Here is a 20,535-nt window from a genome sequence, read left to right as displayed (position 1 = left end):
GATGTGGATTTGGTACCCAACATCTTATTGTTTATTATTAGTAGTAGTAGAATTTATATCCCACCTTCCTCCAAAGCTGAGATTCAAGGCAGAGTTCCAAACAGGATTCTGGAGCAAGCAAAACACACAATAGACTAGAGGCACATGGCATAGTCTAAATCAAGGTTTCCCAAACTTGAGTCTGCAGCTGTTGTTGTACTACAACTTCCATCATCCCTAGTGTAATGGGAAAAGGGGGCTGCTTGTGCGTAAGCGTTTAAGCCCTCAAAGCTTTGCCATCAGTTCCTAAACTCTCCCAGTCCGCGGAGCCATGGGTGCATGGCTACCTCAATCGCTGGCAGAATCCGTCAGTGGGCGCTTCCGGAATTTACGCCAACATAAGAGTTCCTTGACGGAAACTCTCCTTCTGGATTCTCTGTGTGACAGTTTCCTGCGCGGAGTAGGCGTCTCCAGCGGAGGTCCTGAGCCCTCCCCGCTGTTCTCACTGGAAGCATCTTGGAGCCATTCCTCCGACTGAGTTTCTGCAGGAACTCTCCCTCTCCCCCTACTGGTTCCTTCCTCAGCATCCGAAGCTCTCCTAGCCTCCTTGAGCCCTTCCACCACCTGACTCTCCGATGGCAGTTCCCTGACATCCACCTCCCCTCCAGGACCCCCCTCACCCCCCATTTCCCCCTCTTCTCTGGGTGGTGAGGCTGGGAACCCCCGGAAAGAGTCCTCATCTTCGGATGACTCGAAAACCGCTCTCCACCTACTACTGTCCCTTCTTTCCCCATACTCTTCCCCATCTGATTCTTCTTCCTCTTCCTGTCCTGATTCTGGGAACCCCGCGAACTCCTCTTCCTCATCAGTGGTGCCGAAGTGTTCCTCTCAGAACCTAGCCAAGGGCTGAGGCTTCCTTGGGAACCGGCGATGAAACGTTCCTACTAAGACCTCATCCTTGACCGTTTCTGCCGGTAACCAGGTATTTTCGGACTCCGGTTCCCCTTCCCATGCCACTAAGTACTCCACCTGTTTCCCCTTCCACCGAGAGTCGAGTATTTCTGCTACATGACTGCTGCACTCCCTCTCTTCTACTTGCGGTGCCGCGGGAACCTGACCTTCACGTCCCCGAAATTCCCGCCCCTCCCGGTATGGTGATAGTAATGACCTATGGAATACTGGATGCAGTTTCATGTTGTCTGGCAGCCTGAGTTTAAAGGCCACCGTATTGACCTGCTGTATAACCTCGAAGGGTCCCAGTCGTTTTGGCCGCAATTTTTTGCAACCCCCCTTGAATGGTAACCCTTGTGTTGACAACCACACCCGGTCCCCCACCCTTATGGTCTCTCCTTCCCTTCTGCTCCTATCTGCCTGCTTCTTGTATTCTTCCTTGGCCCTATCCAAATTCATTTTAAGCTGTTGATGTATTGCTTCCATTTCTTCCACAAAGTGTTCCGCGGCCGGTACGCTCCATCTTTCCCCTCCTTCCCCTGGAAAGGCCCTGGGGTGACACCCATAATTAGCCATAAATGGACTCATGCCTGTGGACACATTTTCCGCATTATTGTAGGCGAATTCGGCCAGGGTTAATTTCTCTACCCAGTCATTCTCTCGGTCATTTACATAACACCTCAGATATTGTTGCAGAATACTGTTTGCCCTTTCCGCCTGCCCATTAGTTTCTGGGTGTCTGGCGGTTGAGAAATTGACCTCCACATGCAGTAAGCTCATGAGCCTCCTCCAGAACCTGGACGTAAATTGTTTCCCTCTGTCTGAGACCACCCTCAAGGGGGCGCCATGCAACCTAAAAATGTGTTTTACAAACAACCTGGCAGTTTCTTCCGCCGTTACCGCATGTGAGCAAGCTATAAAGTGGCACATCTTGGTTAACAGGTCTACCACTACCATTACCGCAGTTTTCCCCTTGGATCTTGGTAAATCCGTCATAAAATCTATGGAAACTGCCTCCCATGGCCGTTCGGTGTGGGTAATGGCTCCAGCAACCCCGCCGGTGCCGCCCTCTCCCCCTTTGCTCGCTGGCAGCGGTCGCACCCCCTCACATACTCTCGTACATCTTCCCTCACCTTGGGCCACCAAAATTGCCTGGTAACTAACCACATTGTTTTGTGTTGCCCAAAGTGCCCCGCGGTGGGGCTGTCGTGCAGTTGTTTGAGTGCTCTACCCCTCAATTCCCCTTCTGGTATGTACAAGGCCCCCTTGTAGTACAACGCCCCGTTCCTTTCTTCAAACCCCCCGGTGTTCTCCCCGGCTCTCCTGAGCCCTCTGAGCTTATCTTGAGCATATTCATCGTTCTCTGTCCCTTCTACCAGTTCTCGTTGCCCCACCAATGCTGCCCCACACACCCAGTGGTCCTCGGGGATGACATGTCTCTCTTCGGGCGCTCCCTCCCCCTCCATATACTCTGGTTTTCGAGAGAGAGCGTCCACCCTTACGTTCTCTGGCCCCGGTACGTAGCGAATCTCAAAATGGAATTTGGAAAATTCCTGTGCCCATTGCACTTGTCTCTGGTTCAGTACTCTGGCCGTTCGCCAATATTCCAGGTTCTTGTGGTCCGTGCACACCTGGACCTTGTGCTGCGCTCCTATCAGCAGGTGCCGCCATCGTCGAAACGCTTCATAAATGGCGAGCAGTTCCCTGTCATACACTGTGTAGTTCCTTTTGGATTTATTCAACTTCCGCGAGAAGAAGGCACACGGTCTCCAGTCCGACGCATCCTTCCCCGGTTGGAGCAAAACCGCCCCTACCGCTCGATCTGATGCATCTGTTTCCACCCTCATCGGTTTCTGTAGATCCACGTGCAAGAGCTGTTCTTCCAAAGCGAACGCTTTCTTTAGCCGTTCAAACGCTCGCTGCGCCTCTTCCGTCCATGCAAATTTCTTCTTACTACTGAGACAATCGGTTATGGGAGCCGTTAAGTGGGCAAAGTTTTTGATGAACTTCCGATAGAAGTTTCCAAACCCCAGGAACCTCTGCACGTCCTTCCTGGTTCTGGGTGTCTTCCATTCCAGTACCGCTTGGACCTTGCTTGGATCCATGGCCAATCCCTTGTCTGACAAACGGTACCCCGGGAATTCCACCTCTCTGGTATGGAACTGGCACTTCTCCAGTTTTACCCACAGCTGGTTTGCTTGCAGCCTGCTTAGGACCTCCCGGACATCCCGGACATGCTGCTCTTCATCCTCTGAGTAGACCAACACATCGTCTAAGAAGGCCACACAGTTCTTATAGAGCAAAGGTCCCAGCACATGATTCATGAAGGATTGAAAGCAGGCTGAGCCCCCCTGTAATCCGAAGGGCATAACGAGATACTCAAAGGCCCCCAAGGGGGTGAACATGGTAGTTTTCCATTCATCCCCTTTTCTCATCCGTATCAGGTTATACGCCCCCCTCAGGTCCAGCTTGGTAAAAATCTTTCCCTTCCTCACCCTGGTCAAAATGTCGTCAATCCTGGGCATGGGAAAGGCCACAGGTTCTGACACAGAATTTACGGCCCGGAAGTCCACGACCAACCTGGGTTTAGTAGTGTCTTTTTTGTCTACAAAAAACACTGGGCTGCCCCCCACCGCTCTTGACTCCCTGATGAAACCTCATTTCAGGTTCTTGTCTATGAACTCCCTTAACTCCTGCATCTCCCTGTCTGACATGGCGTACAGCTTGCCCACTGGTAGCTGGGCTCCCGGGAGTAGGTTAATTTGACAGTCAAAGGGTCTATGCGGGGGCAGTCTATCTGCTTCCTTCTCACTGAAGACGTCACTCAGGTCGGCGTATTGTCGGGGTATTTCTCCCTTTTCCCCCACCGCCACCCCTGCAAGACTGGCCCTGTCCAGCCCCTGCATTCCTCTTCCCTTGCAGTGCTCTAGGCAATGAGCTGACCCAAAAGAGACTGTCCGCTGGTGCCATCCCACTAGCGGGTCATGTAGCGCCAGCCAGCTCATTCCCAAGATGATGGGAGGTCCTGCTAGTGTGGCTACATGAAATGCAATGGCTTCCGTGTGCCTTGCCACTCTCATTGTCATGGGGACCGTCTGTTGGTTTACTTCCCCTCCCAGCAGTTCCCTCCCGTCAATCGTTGTCACCTGCAAGGAAGGACTTAAGGGCAGCGTCTGTATCTGGTGCTCTGACGCAAACTCCTTACTCATAAAATTGCAGGAGCTGCCTGAGTCTAATAGGGCTTTTATCGTGAGTGGATGTCCGTTGGGTAGCTCTAGCAGCACCTCTACGACGAGAGCAGCTCTTGGGGGTTCAGGCTTGGGCACGTTCACTGATCCTTGGCCTGACTGCTGTGCCCTGTCGCTGGCAGCCAGGCGTTGGCTTTTACCTGCTCCTTAACCCCCTCCTCCTCACTCCCCACAGCCCCCACCATTCCTTGCCATCCCTTCCTTTGCGGGGAGACCCTGGCAAAATGTCCTGGCTGTTGACAGAGGAAACATTTTTTGGCGCTCTTCCCCTCCTTCTTCCGCCCTTCGTTAACATTTGAAGTTCCGCGCGCGCTCGCCCCTCCAATCTCCATCGGTTCCGCTGGTGGGGAAGGTTGCTCCGGCATCTCAGGAATGCGGAAATCATTCCAACGCTCTCCTCTCCCTTCCCGCTTCTCCAGAGCTCTCGCCTCCTGGCGTGCTCCAATAGCAAGCGCCGCCTTGGTCAGCTGATCCATGGACTCCGGACGGGGCACGCGGGAAAGTTCATCTTTCACCGCTGGGGCTAGGCCTTCTTCAAACAGCATCTGTATCGGGTCTGAAGACAGGTCCCACCCCAATTTATGTATAAGCATGGTAAACTGTGTCCAATACTCTCGGACTGATTGATTTCCCTGTTTGCACGCCATTAACTGTCTGCGTACCAGGCTGGAAAACATCAAGTCCATCGCGATAAAGAATTTCCTCAAGTCTTTTAAGGCGTCATTATTCGATGCCATCAGGGGCCTCACCCAATCTCTAGCCCCTCCCTCGAGGTGCCCAATCACAAAAGCCACTCTCGATTCCTCATCGGCAAAGTCATCGAATTGCAGGTTCAGTGCATACTGCATCTCTGTCTTAAAGGCTTGGTAGCTCCTTGGGTCACCCCCGAATTTCTGTACCAACCCCGGTACCTTCCTTGCGATGGGGGTGGGTTTCCCCTGTGCATCCTGCGCCCTCCTTTCCTCGAGCCGCACCGTTAGCAGTGCCAGCTGGTGCTCCAAAGCTCTGTTTCTCTCCTCCAGAGTTGGTCCCTCTCCAGCTCCTCCTGCTCCTCCGACTCCGGTTGGGTTGCTCATGATGCCTCTCCTTCGCACAAGCAGCGTGTGAAGAGAAACTCTCCTAGCCTCCTTGAGCCCTTCCACCACCTGACTCTCCGATGGCAGTTCCCTGACACCTAGCTAGCAGAACCAGTGGTCAGGGATGATGGGAGTTGTAGTGTAAAAACAGCTGGAAACCCAAGTTTGGAGCACTCTGGTCTAAATATATTGTTGGGTAAATTCTGGAGCAGGCCAACAAGTTAGGCAAAAAGAGGTGCTGGAATTCCTTGTTCTCGTAGAATGGCAATGGCACCCACCTGAGAGGTGCAGGAACTGAGTTCTGGCTGGAAAAAAAGCCCTGTGAAGAATCACAATAGTATTGTGCCTCAGGGTGACATGGGAATGACTGCCCACCCTCATTTCATTTTTCAAGAATACTGCAAGGCAGACTGAGCCACTCAGTCTATGTGAATTTCATGGATAAGCAGAGATCTAAGCCCAGTTCAAGCCCAACATTTGACTCAATGCCACACTTGCTCTCAAACTTCCATTGCAATGGGCTTTTAAGGCAAATCTCCAATTTAAGCTTCCAGCAAGAAATCCCCGTTTTATTTTTGTTTTATTTTTTTTAAATTGATATACCACCACCCTTTGGCAGCTTTGGTTCCAACAGTGGTTTACAGAGTTTGGTGTTTCTTCCCTCGCACTCCTGCACCCAAACATCTGCCAGCTTAATTATACTGGAACAAGGCTGAAATTTAAAAGTCAAGCCAGAATTTATAACGGATCCTTTTTAGCACCAAGACAAATTACTGTGCCACCTGGGCAGAGGAGCAGTGAACCGCAGAAGAGTGCAGAGCCCACAAGGAAAGCAATAAGCTAGGATAACTGGCCCCCACCGGCCCCAACCCACCAACTTTGTTCTTTGCAACTGAAGGGCATAAGAAAAAGATTTAGGAAGTAGTGGGGAACAGCTGTAGCTCAGTGGCAGAACATTTACTTTGCATGCCAGGTTCAATCCCTGGCATCTCAATGAGGACTGGGGATGCCCCTTGCCTGAAACCCTGAACAGCCACTGTCTGCCAGCATAGCCGTTACTGAGATAAATACAGTGGTACCTTGGGTTACAGATGCTTCAGGTTACAGACTCCGCTAACCCAGAAATAGTGCTTCAGGTTAAGAACTTTGCTTCAGGATGAGAACAGAAATCGTGCTCCAGCGGCGCGGCGGCAACAGGAGGCCCCATTAGCTAAAGTGGTGCTTCAGGTTAAGAACAGTTTCAGGTTAAGAACAGACCTCCGGAACGAATTAAGTAATTAACCTGAGGTACCACTGTAGATCAATGGTCTGCCTCTGTATCCTGCAACCTGCCCATGTATTGACAGAAGCAGAGTTTAGCCAGTGAAGTCTGCAACGTTTTCTTAAGCTTGGAAAGAGGCTGTGGACTCATCCGTACTTCCACTTTCCCCTGCCTAGAAAGCACGAGCCAAAAATGGTTTCCCCCTTGCCCTCCAGCTTTCTCAGGGAAAGCCCATTCTAAATTGTCAGTCCGGAGGCACGGCAGACCACTGAGGCACGCAAGCACAAAAGGATGAGATAATCTTTTGCAGAGCACCAAAATCACTGCCCGTTACTGCTATTGGGACAAGATTTGTGATGCAAAGAAAAATTCTATTTAGATTAAAGCACCCTGCTCTTTACTGGTTTCCGTCACGGATGATAACACTCCATGTGGAAACACTGCAAGACGCTATGGTTTGAATTACAAAAAGAGCTTATCTTTAAACTCTGGTTGATTGCTTGTGTCTGTCGTTCGCATGCATTTGCTAACCCCAGCTCCCCTCGCCCTGCTCCGCCCCAAACCCCTTGAGAAAGCCTGTATACATTACAAGTTCATAATAACTTACTTCTGCCCTTGAGAGAGCAGACTGGGTTTTCTCTTTTTGCGCAAACTATAATTATATAATTACCCTGCGTTCCTCATCTGAGGCTCTTCTTCATGTGCCTCCTCCACGAAAGGTCTGGAGGGTGGCAACATGAGAACAGGCCTTTTCTGCAGTGGCTCCCCACTTGCCAAATGCTTTCCCCACAAAGGCTCACCTGCTGCCTTCGTTACATATCTATAGGCATCAGGCAGAAACATTCCCCTTCTCCCCAGCTAATTAAACAATCTATGGCCTTTTAAGCTGTGGGAGGGGGATACTGTTTTTGTTTGTTTTGATTGTTTCATATGGTATGTGTTTTTGTATTGTAAACTGCCCTGAGATTCTCAAATGAAGGGTGGTATAGAAATTTAACTACTGCCTCAAAAAAATGGAGGTAGCACATAGCCTTGTCCACATGGCGGCAGGTAGCAGCAGGTCCATAATAGTAATAAAGAATGCACCCAACTCTAAAACAGCAGCATGGCCACATTCACTCCATACATTTAAAGCACTGTGGTACCACTTTTAACAAGCATGGCGCCCCCCCCCAAGAATTCTGGGAGCTGGACTTTGTTAAGAGCGCTGAGAGCTGTTGCAGCTCCCAGAGTGGTTTTAACAATCAATCATTCTTCCCAGGGAACTATGGGAATTGTAGTTTTGTGAGCTAGATATAACACTGGTCTCATCAGGTACAGGGAAGGGCTGTAGGTCAGTGTTTTGCAGGCAAATGGTCCCAGGTCCAACCTCTGGCATCTTCAGGTAGGCCTGGGAATGTCCCTTTTCTGAGCCACTGTCAATGAGTGCAGATGACACTGAGCTAGAATGACCAGTGTGAAGTGGCTTCCTACATTCTCCTTCCTTCCTTCCTTCCTTCCTTCCTTCCTTCCTTCCTTCCTTTCTCTCTCTCTCCCTCTCTCTCTCGCATAACATTGGAACTCATGGCCTCCCCATTGAAGCTGAATGCTGGAAGAGTCAGGATAAATAGAAGGAAAACACTTTTCAAGCAGAGCGTAGTTAAACTATGGAACTCACTCCTACAGAAGGTAGTGATGGCTAGCAATTTGGATGGCTTTAAAAGAGAACTGGACAAATTCATGAAGGACTAAGGTTATCAGTGGCCACTAGCCATGATGGCTATGCGCTGCCTCCACGGTTGGGCCGAACTCGGCACGCCTGTCTGGAAACAATACGAGAGGAAAGGGCTCTCATGCTCAGGTTTTGCTTGCAGGTTTCCCACAAGCATCTAGTGGGCCAATGTGAGAACAGGATCCTGGACTAGAGGGGGTATTGGCCTGATCCAACAGTCTCCTCTTATGCTTGTGTATTCTTATGTTCTTATTTATGGGGGTATTCACTCTCTCTCTCTTCCCCCACCCCCAGCAATGGGCTGCCTTGGCCGGCAGCATGCAGGGCTCCCACCCTGTGATGCTTCACAGTTTTCCTATCTCCTGGAGGGTGAGACATCAGCCCAGAATTTTTACAAATGCAGGAAGTTACACTGATTCAATCTGCTGCTCCATCATCTTGTGAGATCATCTTCCCAAGAGAAATGGCGATATAGCCATGACGAGACTCTAGAGCGAAGTATTTTTCAGGTGGGTGGAGGCCTCTCTACATACCCACTGGCAAACTCCCAGAAAGGAAAGGTCATTTCTACATGGCCACGTGGGTGGATAGTGCCATTTCACCACCCGCTACTCCTGCCTGAATGGCATATGCTGTAGGAAGCACGTGCCAATGGCTGCTCCCCCACTAAACGGCAACTCGGGAGTGGGGAATCATTTGTAACCTAAAAACCACATCCTCTTCCATGCAGCTTTCTGGGGGCCACATGGCAGTGGCAGGTGGGGACTGCTGGCAAAAATGGATGAAGCAACAAGTGTGAATTTACTTTACGCAGTAGGTGAGCTTCTACACACACTCACCTCCCTATTCCTCCAGCCAGGCAAAAACATTCAAGGAGGGTGAAAAACTGGGCCAGTAAGAACAGTGGCTAAGCAGAGAGGCCTAGGAGCCACATTTGGCCCTTGGGACTGAGGTTCCTCAAGCCATAAGGCTGGATCAGGTTTTCAGCTACTGGGAGGACTGGGTTCCCTCCCCCTCTTTTATGCCACTTCACACAGTCTCCTCCACCGGAGGTCAACAGTTGACAGCCTCTGGACCAAATCTGACCAACAGGAGAAAACATTATTTGGAGAATGCAGGTGATGCTTCGCTGGCAGGTTGCATGTACATGTATGTAAACATATGTAGTGACATCATATAGTTTTGGCCCATTCTCCTCCCACTTCTTATAAACGTGACCATTTGGTTTTACTAGTTCCTGACCAAGGTCCTACAGCAGAGATGAGGAACCTGTGGCCCTTCTGGATGTTGTTTGCCTCCAATAATAATAATAATACATTTTTATTTGTACCCTGCCCTCCCTGGCCAGAGCCGGGCTCAGGGCGGCTAGCATCATAAAACTAACACAGTATACAAAGAACATAAGAACAGAAAAGCAGGTGATCAATTAATTAAAATACATCTTAAAATTAGTTCAGAGCAAAATCTGGACAGATGGCCGTCCACGGGTAAAACTGAGGCCCAGCCAGAATGCTCAATGGTCAGAGATTATGGGCATTGTAGCCCAAAAACATCTGGAGAGAAATTGGCTTCCTATTCTGGTCTTAAAAATCAAGAGAACTGAGATAATAATGATAATGATAATGGGTTTTATGTTGTTGTTGTGTTTCCTCCCTGGTTTTCAATGGATTTCAAGATGCTTTAAAATACAACAGCAAGAGAGCTAGAAACTTGGCTTAATTTGGATGGAAACTGGAAATGCAAAGAATTCAGAGTGGGGCCACCTAAACACTCCAGTGTGTCACAACTGGGTTGTTTCACTGTCCTTATTGTGATCTTGATCTCGCTCTCTTACTTACACACACACACACACACACACACAGAGAGAGAGAGAGAGCCATTAATCAGATCTCCCTTGTGCTTTCAGTTGATATTCTGCCCCCTTCCTGACATTCACAGAATCAATTAAGAAACACCAACGGGTGTGTTTTATGAGTCCCATGCTGGTTCTTTTGCCACCTTCGCTAAATGACCCGCATACCTAAAAATAACAAAAATTAAAAATTCCCCAAGCAGAGTTGTTATTAAAATCTGCAAAGATAGTATAAAGTTCAAGCAATTACCAAAAAAAATAAAAAATATGAAAAAATCTTGGCAGTGATCTCAATATAAACATTTCCATCTTTATAGCAATCCTTCTCCGCTCCCCCCCCCACTGTCACACACCCCAACCCTTAAAAAAAACCAACACCCACAGAAAAATTGATTAGTCTTACGTACAGCAGTTGGGGAAGAAATATATAAAATAGCTTTATAAACGGTATTAAATTGATAAGGGTGCATTTTGCTGTGCAAAAATTAAATATTGATTCATTTCCACTTGGCAGTTCCCCTCGGAGTCCGCCTCAGATGTTTTCTGTCATGCTTTAGCTGACTAATTACCTTTTGGGTCCATCTGCTATCATGTGTCAACTAGAGCCGGTTGGATGGAACCATTCAGCAAAAGTTGGGGTTGAGCTGAAAATTAATTGGTGGGGATTGGGATGGGGAGGGCAGGCTACTGAATACTCTCAGTACATTTAAAGCACATTTAAAACACACATACAGTCAAAGAATCCCAGGAACTGTAGGTAACAACTCACAGAGCTACAACTCCCATCTGAATAAACTACAGTTCCCTTCTTCGGGACGAGTAAGCTTTTCATGTATGGAGTATGCACAGCCTAAGAAGCTCTGGAGACTGAAGAAAGAAAGAAAGAAAGAAAGAAAGAAAGAGAATCTGGAAGAACAATAGCCTGGGAGAGTCATGATGGATTTAATGAGTGAGAGGGATTTGAGGCTGAGTAGGGGGTGTCACTGGAATGACTACAGAGAATGCAGATGGTGGGGAAGGGGAGAGGTCATGCAGGGAAGAAGAAAACTCCTGTTGGCTCCCACCGATCCAGGATCCACCTCCACAGAACCAGCAGCAGCAAATTGCCAGCATCGAACACAGAAACACTGCCTGGACTTTTAAAACTTCCTACTTAAGAAGCCACCAGGTTGCCCCGGGTTCAACCCTTAGCAATGCCAGGTACATGATCAAATTAAAGGCCTCTTTGCCTGAGAGCTGGAGGGGCAGTGCTGTTCAAGACTAGCCAGCACTGGGAGAGCTAGAGCAATGATCTGATAAAGCAGCTCACTATGTAAGAGCGTAAAAGCTTGCTTCGTCTCCGCAACTTGTAGCTCGCCCTTCTCCCAAATGACATACAACCTGTAACGCTGGGATTCTACCTTTCAAGCATCTAGCATCCTCCCAAAGACCCGACAAGCCTCCATTCTGAAAAGAATCAATCAGTCTTATGCACTTTGTAGTTGTATATTTTAAAACCCAGAGATTCAGTCCTAGCAAAGAATCTGTGGCATCTTTTTTTTAATGACTCACACATATGTTGTGATGTACATTTTCATAGGTTGCAGCAGTCTTCCCCAACCTCGGATCCCCAGATGTTGTTGGACTACAACTCCCATCATCTCTCACCACTGCCATGCTGGCTGGGGACGACTGGGGGTGAAAGTCCCAAAAACATGGGGACCAAATAAAGCTGGGGCGAGAGAGAGAGAGAAGAGAGAGAGAGACCTACACAGACCACACATCTGCAAAACATCTGCCACAATTTTCTTAGGGCACTCACCCAGTTGGAGTTCAGCACTTTTAAAGCCCCATTCGTTTCCAAGAGAGAGCTAAGAATATGCTCAGATTTCACTCTTGCACAGAAACTGGCAGGGATCTATTAAGTACTTAACCCGGGAACCTGTTAAGGATTCCGCTGGTTTCACTGGGTCCTTGTCCTCCTGGCTTTCATCGCCTGGAGCCCAGTTTGCATGTAAGGAAGCCGGCTTTAATACTGCGGCGATCCTATGCTCATTCACAAGTCCCTGTGAACTCCATGTGGGCTTATTGCCGAGCAGACAAGTACAGGCTTGCACCTTAAACGTGCTAGTCTTAAAGGTGCGGCAAGGCTCCTGATTTGCACTTGCACCCAGCTACCTGCCACGCGCGTGCGGATTTTTCTACCTAACCCCCTTCGATCCAGAAGCGATGCTTGCCTTAAACCGGACCGGCACCGTCGACACTGCACCTTTCCTGGGTTTCTCCCAGCGGGAAGACGGCGGCAAAGCGGTGCCAAAAACTGGACCGAAAGTTCCTTCGGGGGCGCACGGAAAGTTCCTTCTGGGGAGCAGCGCTGCTACGAAACTATAGACGGGGAACAGTTTGGAGCACCCCAAAAAAATCATCCCCGGCACCTACCCACCCCCCACACTCGGGATCGGCTCGTGCAGGATCCTCGCGTTCCACAACAGCGAATGGAAAGAAAGAAAAGTTTTGCCTCTCTCACCTGTCCGAGGTTCAGGTAGCCGTAAGCGGAGGCCAGCCGATGCGCCTCGTCGGGGCCCCCCAGCACCCGCACAGCCCAGTGGTTGGTGTAGACGGTCCGGGGGCGCCGGGCCGGTAAAGCGGGCAGCGCCGCCAGCAGGAGGAGGCAAGCCCCGAAGGCGCGCATGGTGGCGGCGGCGCAGGGCTCTTTGCGCGCGGGGAGAGGCGCAGCGAGAGAGCCGCTGGCGGCGACGGCGCGCACAGACGCCCGCTCCGAAGCCGGCGCGAGCGAATCGCAGACAGGCCCCCGCCTGCCTCAGCCGGCCAGTGGGGGGAGCTCAGCCTTTTTGAGGCGGGCGCAGCCGGGCAGCGGGGGGGGGGGGAGGATGGGGCGGACGGAGAGATGGAGGCGGGGAAGGATCCGCTCGGGATCCCGGCGGCGCAGCAGAAGCCGAGATTGGCGGCCCGGCGGGAGGCGATCCCGGATCTTCCTCGCGCGCTCTTCTTCAGCTTGTCGCTGTTGGAAAAGCGGGAGAGTTTGGGAGCTGTTGTTGCCGCCTCCCAGTCGGAAGAACTGGTTTGGCCGTCTAAACCGAGCGAAAGCGGATCGCAGGGGGTTCAGATCAGTCGTTCCTGGTCACCCCCTCCTGGGTCACATGATCTGGGCCGCTGCTTAGGTTTTTAGTTTTGCGTTTTAGCAGAAGGTCTTCGAGGCAGCATTGAATAAAGCTTCTTCACAAAACTTCCCCTTTCAGGGTGTTTTGTCATCGGACCCACAAATATTACACAAGGTGCCCAAAAAGGCAATCCAGATCCACAAGGGAGTTATTCCCTGTGAGAAAGGGTTTGGGGGTTTTCTGAGCTCAGAAAAAAAAGGGGGAAACATGATTGAGCTGCATAAGAAACTATGCATGGTGTGAGGAAACTGGAAAGGGGAAAATCTTTTTCCTCTTCTATAAGCCAGGTCGTCCAATGAAGCTGGATATTGGGAGAGAGACAAGAAAGTACTCAACACAGGGTAAAACATGGAGTTCGACTTCTCAGGGTGAAGTGCTGGCTCCCAACTTGGGTGGACTTAGAAGGGAATGAGACAAATTCAAGGAAGGTAAAACTATCAGTGACTACCAGGCCCTCTCAGTAATCCAGAGAGTCCTAGCTGATTTGAGAAAGCATGTTCACATACCTTTTTATTAATTTATAAGTACATTTAAATTCAGTTTTAATATGACAACATCCACAGGAGTTAATGTGTTTTACTCAGTCACCTCTCTTATACAGTGGTACCTCGGGTTACATACACTTCAGGTTACAGACTCCGCTAACCCAGAAATAGTGCTTCAGGTTAAGAACTTTGCTTCAGGATGAGAACGGCAGCAGCAGGAGGCTCCTGCCGGAGCATGATTTCTGTTCTCAACCTGAAGCAAGGTTCTTAACCTGAAGCACTATTTCTGGGTTAGTGGAGTCTGTAACCTGAAGCGTATGTAACCTGAAGCGTATGTAACCCAAGGTACCACTGTACAATCTTAGATGATAAGCATAGCTCAGGGCCAGAGCATCTGCTTTGCATGCAGAAGGTCCCATGTTCAATCCTCAGCATCTCCAGGTAGGGCTGGGAATGTCCCCGTCTGAAATCCTAGAGAGTCACTGCCAGTCAGCATAGACCAGGCAGATCCAGCCCACTCATGAGGCAGGGTGAAGCAGCAGCCTCAGGTAGTGGAAGTGCAAGAGGAGGCGTTCCGCCCATCCCACTGCTTCCATCATCACCAAGTTTCAGTAAAGGGAGGGAGGACATTCTGGCGCACAGCATTGCCAAGGCCTTGTGGAGCACCCCCTTTCACCAAGTTTCAGCAAGGGGGGCATTCTGGCGGCAGCCAAAGTGGGAGGCAAGGCACAGCAGCAGGTGGCAAAATGGGCTGGGCCACCCTTGAGACCACTGCTGTAGAATATTTTTCAGCCCAATAGCTGCATTTGCTTCTGGACAGCATTCCAAGGGCCACACTTTAGTGCTGGGCGGAGCCAGAGACAAAAGTAGGTGGAGCAAGTAATGCAAATTTTACCTTTGCATGGTAGGCTAGTTTTACACACACACACACACACACACACACACATATCCTTTGTAGCTCCCAGGCATCCAACAGGATGAATAATCAGAGCTCAAGGACACATTCTGGCCAGGCAAAAACATTCAAGGAGAATTAAAATTTGGGCCAGCGAGGGATCTCTCCTGGGTTCATAGGCTTGAGGATTGCCCTCCCTAGTCCATGGATTACTCTCTTATCTAAACAACAACAACAACAATCCAGTAGCACCTTAGATACCAACTAAGTTTTTTATTGGTATCAGCTTTTATGTGCATGCACACTTCTTCAGATACATGAACACTCATACCAGTAACAAACTTAGTTGGTCTCTAAGCTGCTACTGGAAGGAATTTTTTTATTTTGTTTTGACTACGGCAGACCAACACCTACCTGTAACTAGAACTCTTTTATCTAAGAACATCTAGAATTGAGCACCTAGCTGTAAAAAAAAAGGACACTGACCTTTGCGTAAAAAAACATGATTGGCTTTGGGTCAGGTCTAGGGCAGGAGACCATTGTCTCTTTTATCATTTTAAAAGGAAGGTTTACTTTTGATGAGTGGCTGTGATTATAAAGAGGAAATGCATCACTGCCTGGAAAACAAAGCAACAGTTGTACAATATGTTGATTGGGATGCTAAGTTGATGGTGTGACATCTCTCTCTCTCACACACCTGTGCAGATGGGCCTTTAAGAACAGATTATGGTTTGCAACACTTATCCAAAGCTTATCAGTTTTCAACATCTGGCTCTGCCATGTACTCTGAAGCACAGCCTATTTAGCTTCATTAACTACAAACCTCCAGTTTGAGTACTGATTTCTAAGTTTGGAGGACACTGCAAAATGTGGGGTTTTGCAAAACTTTGGCCCCGGTTTGGGGTGAATTGGAGAAGGTTGTTTTTGGGGGGTGTTACCTATGACCCCCAGGATTGATGTATCAATTGTTCAGTTTACAGGATGCTGCAGGGCCTGTAAGATGGAGCTGTTCTGCCTTTGGTCTGGGCACAGTCTGACCCCCTTCTTTCTATGGGACCCTGTATGTAAGTGGCCTCCTTGGCTCAACACAAGTGGCCAGGCCTGGTGAACTTTTAATTCCTTACCCCTACTTTTATTCTGATTTTAAATGTGATTCGAATTGTATTTTAAACTAATCGTTTTATTTTGTGTTTTTAATGTATTATATATTTGGTGTTAGCCACCCTGAGTCTGGTCTCGGCCGGGGAGGGCGGGGTATAAATAAAATTTATTATTATTATTAAAAACATGAGGTATTATTGGCTGCAAAACTCTGCAAAAGGACTGCAAAACCTTGGCAGTGGCTTGGAGGGGACCCCAAATTTAAGCTTCTATCCTGTGCATAATAGCAGGATGTGTGTGTATAATAGTTGTTTCTCAACTCAACTCTACCCATTTCAGTCCCCGGCTTCTTCAGGCAGGGAGAGACTGAAACCCTTGAAAGCTGCTTACAGTCAGTGAAGACAGTACTGGGCTAGATGGAACAAGAGTCTGACTCAGTATATAGGCAGCTTCAGTTGTTTCTGTGAGTTTACTAATTCACTGGTTTGGGGGAAGGGTTGTAGCTCATTGTTGAAAGGCTTAGTATGCTAAAGGTCCCAGGTGCCATATCTGGCAGGGTTGAGAGTGTGCCTGGTCTGAAAACCCCAAAGAGCCACTGCCAGTCAGTGTAGACAATACTGAGCTAGATGGAACCATTGCTCTGACTCAGTATAAGGCAGCTTCCTGTGTTCCTTTTGGGCTTTTTAATGTTGATCACAATCCAGCCGCAGTGAAACACTTTGAAATCCTTTCTGTTTTCAGCGGAAGAGTGGAATTCTAAACCAACCACCCAACCACCAACACCAAATAAACCCTCTTAACTCTGCCTTTAAGGCTCATCATAAAGCTTTTTGCATGCAAATAAACATTTACCAATAGGTAGAATTCAATACGTATGTATTCAGAGGGCATATACACATTTGCATTTTTCTGCACTGCTTTAAGGCTTAGAAATGGGTGAGTGAGTTTTAAATAAAAGCTCAGCTTCTATATTCTGCTAAGGATTTTAGCCCATCCTTGTTTTAAGGCTGTTTTCACCGGGCTGAGTGCTGCCATGGTCACAAGCATCTGAGCAATCTCAACCCTGTGTGTGTTTGGGAGAGGCCAACTCCCATCACAGAAATGTGCTTCTCTCCACCCACCCCTCACTCTTGCAGACGGTCCCTGGTTCCATCTGCAGCCCCTCCAGCTACAGCAAAATCAGCAGAGAATAACCCATACGAATTCATCGCATTTGAGCTACGATTTCCCTGAATGGACCATTAAGGAGCAGATATTTGTCTTGCCTGTGAACTTACAGTGGCTCTTAGCTCATGGTGCTTCTGTTTATCGAATGATGATGATGTGCCAGGAATAATACATTCTCAGAGGTTCTACTCCGCCAATGATGGATGGCGCCGATACATAATTGGGGCAACCCATTGCTCCACTGATGTATTATACCAACATGCCATCAAAGGGAAAGGCTGTTGTTTTATTGATGTCCTGAGTCTGATTTGCTGCCTGACTAGGACCCTCTGATGATGCATCACACAAAGGACCATTTCCTGGTTAGGGAAGAAAGGTGTCATAATTGCTGGGATGGTGCAATCAGGGAAGGAATACCAAGCAACAAAAGGTTGCTTTATACAACCGAAGGTCATGGAAGCTAATGTTGTCTTTTTCTGCTCTCTTTAAGGTACTGGGCCCTGAGGAAAGTGTCTTAGCTCATTGGTTGAGCATCTGCTTTGCATGCGGAGGTTCAATCCCTGACATCTTGACGTAGGGCTGGTAATGTCCCCTGCCTGAAAAGCTGGAGAGCCAGCGTCATGCAGAGTAAACAGTACAATACTGAACTAGTTGTAGCCTGACTTCGTAGGCTCCTATGTACCAAGGACTGATAGGGATGCTTTGCTTTAGGGATGCTGAGGACCCCAGGGTCAATTCCTAGCATCTTCAGGTAGAGCTGGGAATGACAGCTATCTGACACCCTGGAGATCTGCTGCTAGTTAGTAGTTAGTTATTATTTCAGATCTCCTCAAACTGGGCCAGGGAGCATAGCTATCAACTTGCGAGGAATCCTATTCAGAATAAGGGAATTTCCCTTTAAAAAAGGGAAATGCTGACACCTATGCTAGGGAGGGCTCTAGGTTTGGGCAGGTTCTGGTCAAAGCGTCCTCAGATGAGTCACCTCTTCTTTGTGTGTGGGTTTATCTGGCTGCCATGACAGCCCTCCAGAGAGCGCTGATTGGGCAGCTGGGTCTAGCCACCCTTTTAACATCCTCTCATGTCCCAGAGTATTGCCAGGTTGGGACATGGTGGGATATGTATGGCTAAATACAGCTGCCTGATGTAGGTGGTGGGGGCTTCAGCAGTGGACCCTGTCAGGGCTACAGGGGCCCTGGGGTGCCAGGTGTTGATGCCAGCCCCGAATTGGATCCAGAGTTCCAGCCCAGGCAGTGGATGCAATCATGGAATGAATATTTATCATAATAACGTTTCCTGCATGAATGTTTCAATTCAAAGCTAGAGGCACACTGTGTGATGCAAACAGTTCAATGAAATTTGTGAGCCAAGCAATTAAGGGTAAGGAAAAACCACTTCAAATACTTCTCCAGAGGGGAGGGGAGGAGGGTACGCAAAAATTGGCAAGGTGAAAGAGTTTGTATCTGCAAGAATTTCAGCTTTCTTTGCCTATGAAGCTCTTTTCCTTCTGCAGCTCTCCTCTGTTCCTTTTCCAGTTTTCCTTCTCCTTTTTTCAAATGCTCCCTTATATTCTTCTCCAGCCTTCCTTTCCTAGGACACCCTGTCTTGCCTGGTCCTTCTGGGAGGTCAGAGCAGTTCAGCCAATGGTATGCAGAGATTCTTAGAGTCAGCCAGTATGACAATCTGAGGTCCTTCTGCAATAGCAAGGAAGGGAAAGGGTGCTTTCAAATAAATGTTTATTGGAGGATTGCTGCTCTTTATGAATGCAGAGTTTTCAAAGGCTGTGTACACACCATGCATTTAAAGCACATGCCTTCCTCCAAAGAATTCTGGGAACTGCAGTTTGTTAAGGGTGCTGGGAATTGTAGCTCTGTGAGGGGTAAATTACAATCCCCATGATTATTTGGGGGAAGGCATGTGCTTTATTATTTTTTTTTTTTATAAATTTTTATTGAATTTTCAAATTTTTTTAACAAACAAACAAACATATAAAGACAGAACAAAACATACATAATTTCATAACCTTACTTTCATAACCTTCTTTCATTGACTTCCCCGCACCCTCCCTCCCACATTCCAATTTCATTGATTATCTCAGCAAGTTATTTCCTCTCATCCCTTAAATCTCTTGTCTTTTCTTAAAATTTATCACCTATGCTTGACCCATTAACTTATCCAATTTTACACAATAAATCATTTCTCTAAGGACGGCCTAAATTTTTTCCCATAAATTCCTCCCTTCCCATATTACACCTAAAATCATAATATAGCAATTCTAAATCTCAGATTTCAATTATTCTACTCTCCCCTCCCTCCCTGCCCCGGTTCTGTCCCTTCCCAAACCAATGTCCCAATAAATTGGCTGCTTTAGCCCGGGTTTCTCACATCGGAGGCTCTTAAGCCCCAGTTAGTCTCTCTCCACCAGTTTTGTTGATAGTCCATTTTGTTGGCCCTCTCTTTTTGAGGAGGTTCTGTCACCAGCCCCTCATATTTTTCTCCTTCCAAATCAGTCAGTATCAGTTTCTGCTCAGGACCACTCAATCTCTCATACTCCAGCCGAATGAAGAAGTCCCAATCGCACTTGTTTGCTCTTATATAGTCCAGTATTCCAGTTATTTCAGGGACTTCTTCCTTTCTCTTTCTCTCCTTTTGCAGATTTGCGGTCCACTTGTCATTTTCTTTATATCCTTTGTTCCCAAAGGTTGCCGGCTTTTGGTTGATTTTTTCCACCTGAAATTCCTCTCCTTCTTCCTCTTTCTTTTCCCCCAATTCCGAAGTTATCTCATCCTCTGCAGCTGCAGAGTTTTTTTCCATCAGCTTTGTATCATTAGCAGGGTTGCCCAGTTCCAAACCGAAAGTCTCCAGTTGTTTACTCATTGTGGTACTTTGCTCTTGTAAAGTTCCCACGAGAAAAAACATCCTTTCAATCTCTGCCCATAGTTTCTCTTCTGCAGCCATTGCAATATCTTTAGTTCCCTCCAGGGGGATTTCCATCATGATCTTATTCCAACAATCCGTTACTGTTGTTCCCCGCTACTTTGTTATTCCCAGTCACTTTGTTTCTAAAAGTTCAGTTTTATTGTAGCTCTTTTAGTCCAAGAAAGTACTAACAGTACGGTTCCAAATCTTTACCACTCGTTTGACAGCTCTTTGACAGCTGTCAAACTCTTTGTTCTTTTTCCTCGGGCTCACACGCAGGGCGCTCCCGGGTCCAAGGGGGGGGGGGGATTGCCAAGAAAAAAAAGGCTTCCGAAATTCTACTCTTTTCCACTCCAGCACAATAACTTTGTAATCCAATTCATGAGAATGTCTATTTAAACACCAAAGTTTTTCCGCCTTAGTGCTCCTCTCCTTGCTTTGAGTCTTTCTGTGGGGGGGGGGAGTGTGGACTTCCTTTTAACACACCCCCGATCGTACTCAATTTTAGGTATAAAACTTTTAGTGCCAAAATTTCCTTCTACTCACGGGTTATTTGTTTCAGTCCGAATTTCAGGAAGAAAGATAGCGCTCTCCGGTCATGGCTCGCGGCTTCGCTCCGCCAAGGCAGCGATCGACTCTCAGCGCCACGCCACTCTCCGGTCCACTCCGTAGCCTTTAAAAAGGCTCTTCGCGGGTCGGGGAGGGCGCTTAAGGTGCCCACCGAGTCACCAT

At 48.2% G+C, this 20,535-nt stretch overlaps 1 protein-coding gene across 3 annotated transcripts in view; it reads right to left on the bottom strand.

The window, feature by feature from the left end:
- PCSK6 (proprotein convertase subtilisin/kexin type 6) overlaps positions 1-17,134 on the bottom strand; it is a 109,014-nt gene extending 91,880 nt beyond the window's left edge. For 2 of the 3 annotated variants that reach the window (XR_014150839.1, XM_081838839.1), the window contains exon 1: positions 12,585-12,764. Coding sequence is in view for 1 of the 3 variants with exons in the window: in XM_081838839.1 (XP_081694965.1) it covers positions 12,585-12,749 (165 nt within the window). In the remaining 2 variants the exon portion in view is untranslated. Of the gene's footprint in view, positions 1-12,584; positions 12,765-16,997 lie in introns of those variants that run through there. The other variant, XM_081838840.1, reaches the window with a different exon arrangement.
- Between the last annotated feature and the right edge of the window lie 3,401 nt (positions 17,135-20,535).

The sequence above is a fragment of the Podarcis erhardii genome (assembly GCF_964252035.2).
Source record: "Podarcis erhardii genome assembly, chromosome: 14".
Lineage (NCBI taxonomy): Eukaryota > Metazoa > Chordata > Lepidosauria > Squamata > Lacertidae > Podarcis > Podarcis erhardii.
This window is presented reverse-complemented; position numbering and strand designations above follow the sequence as displayed.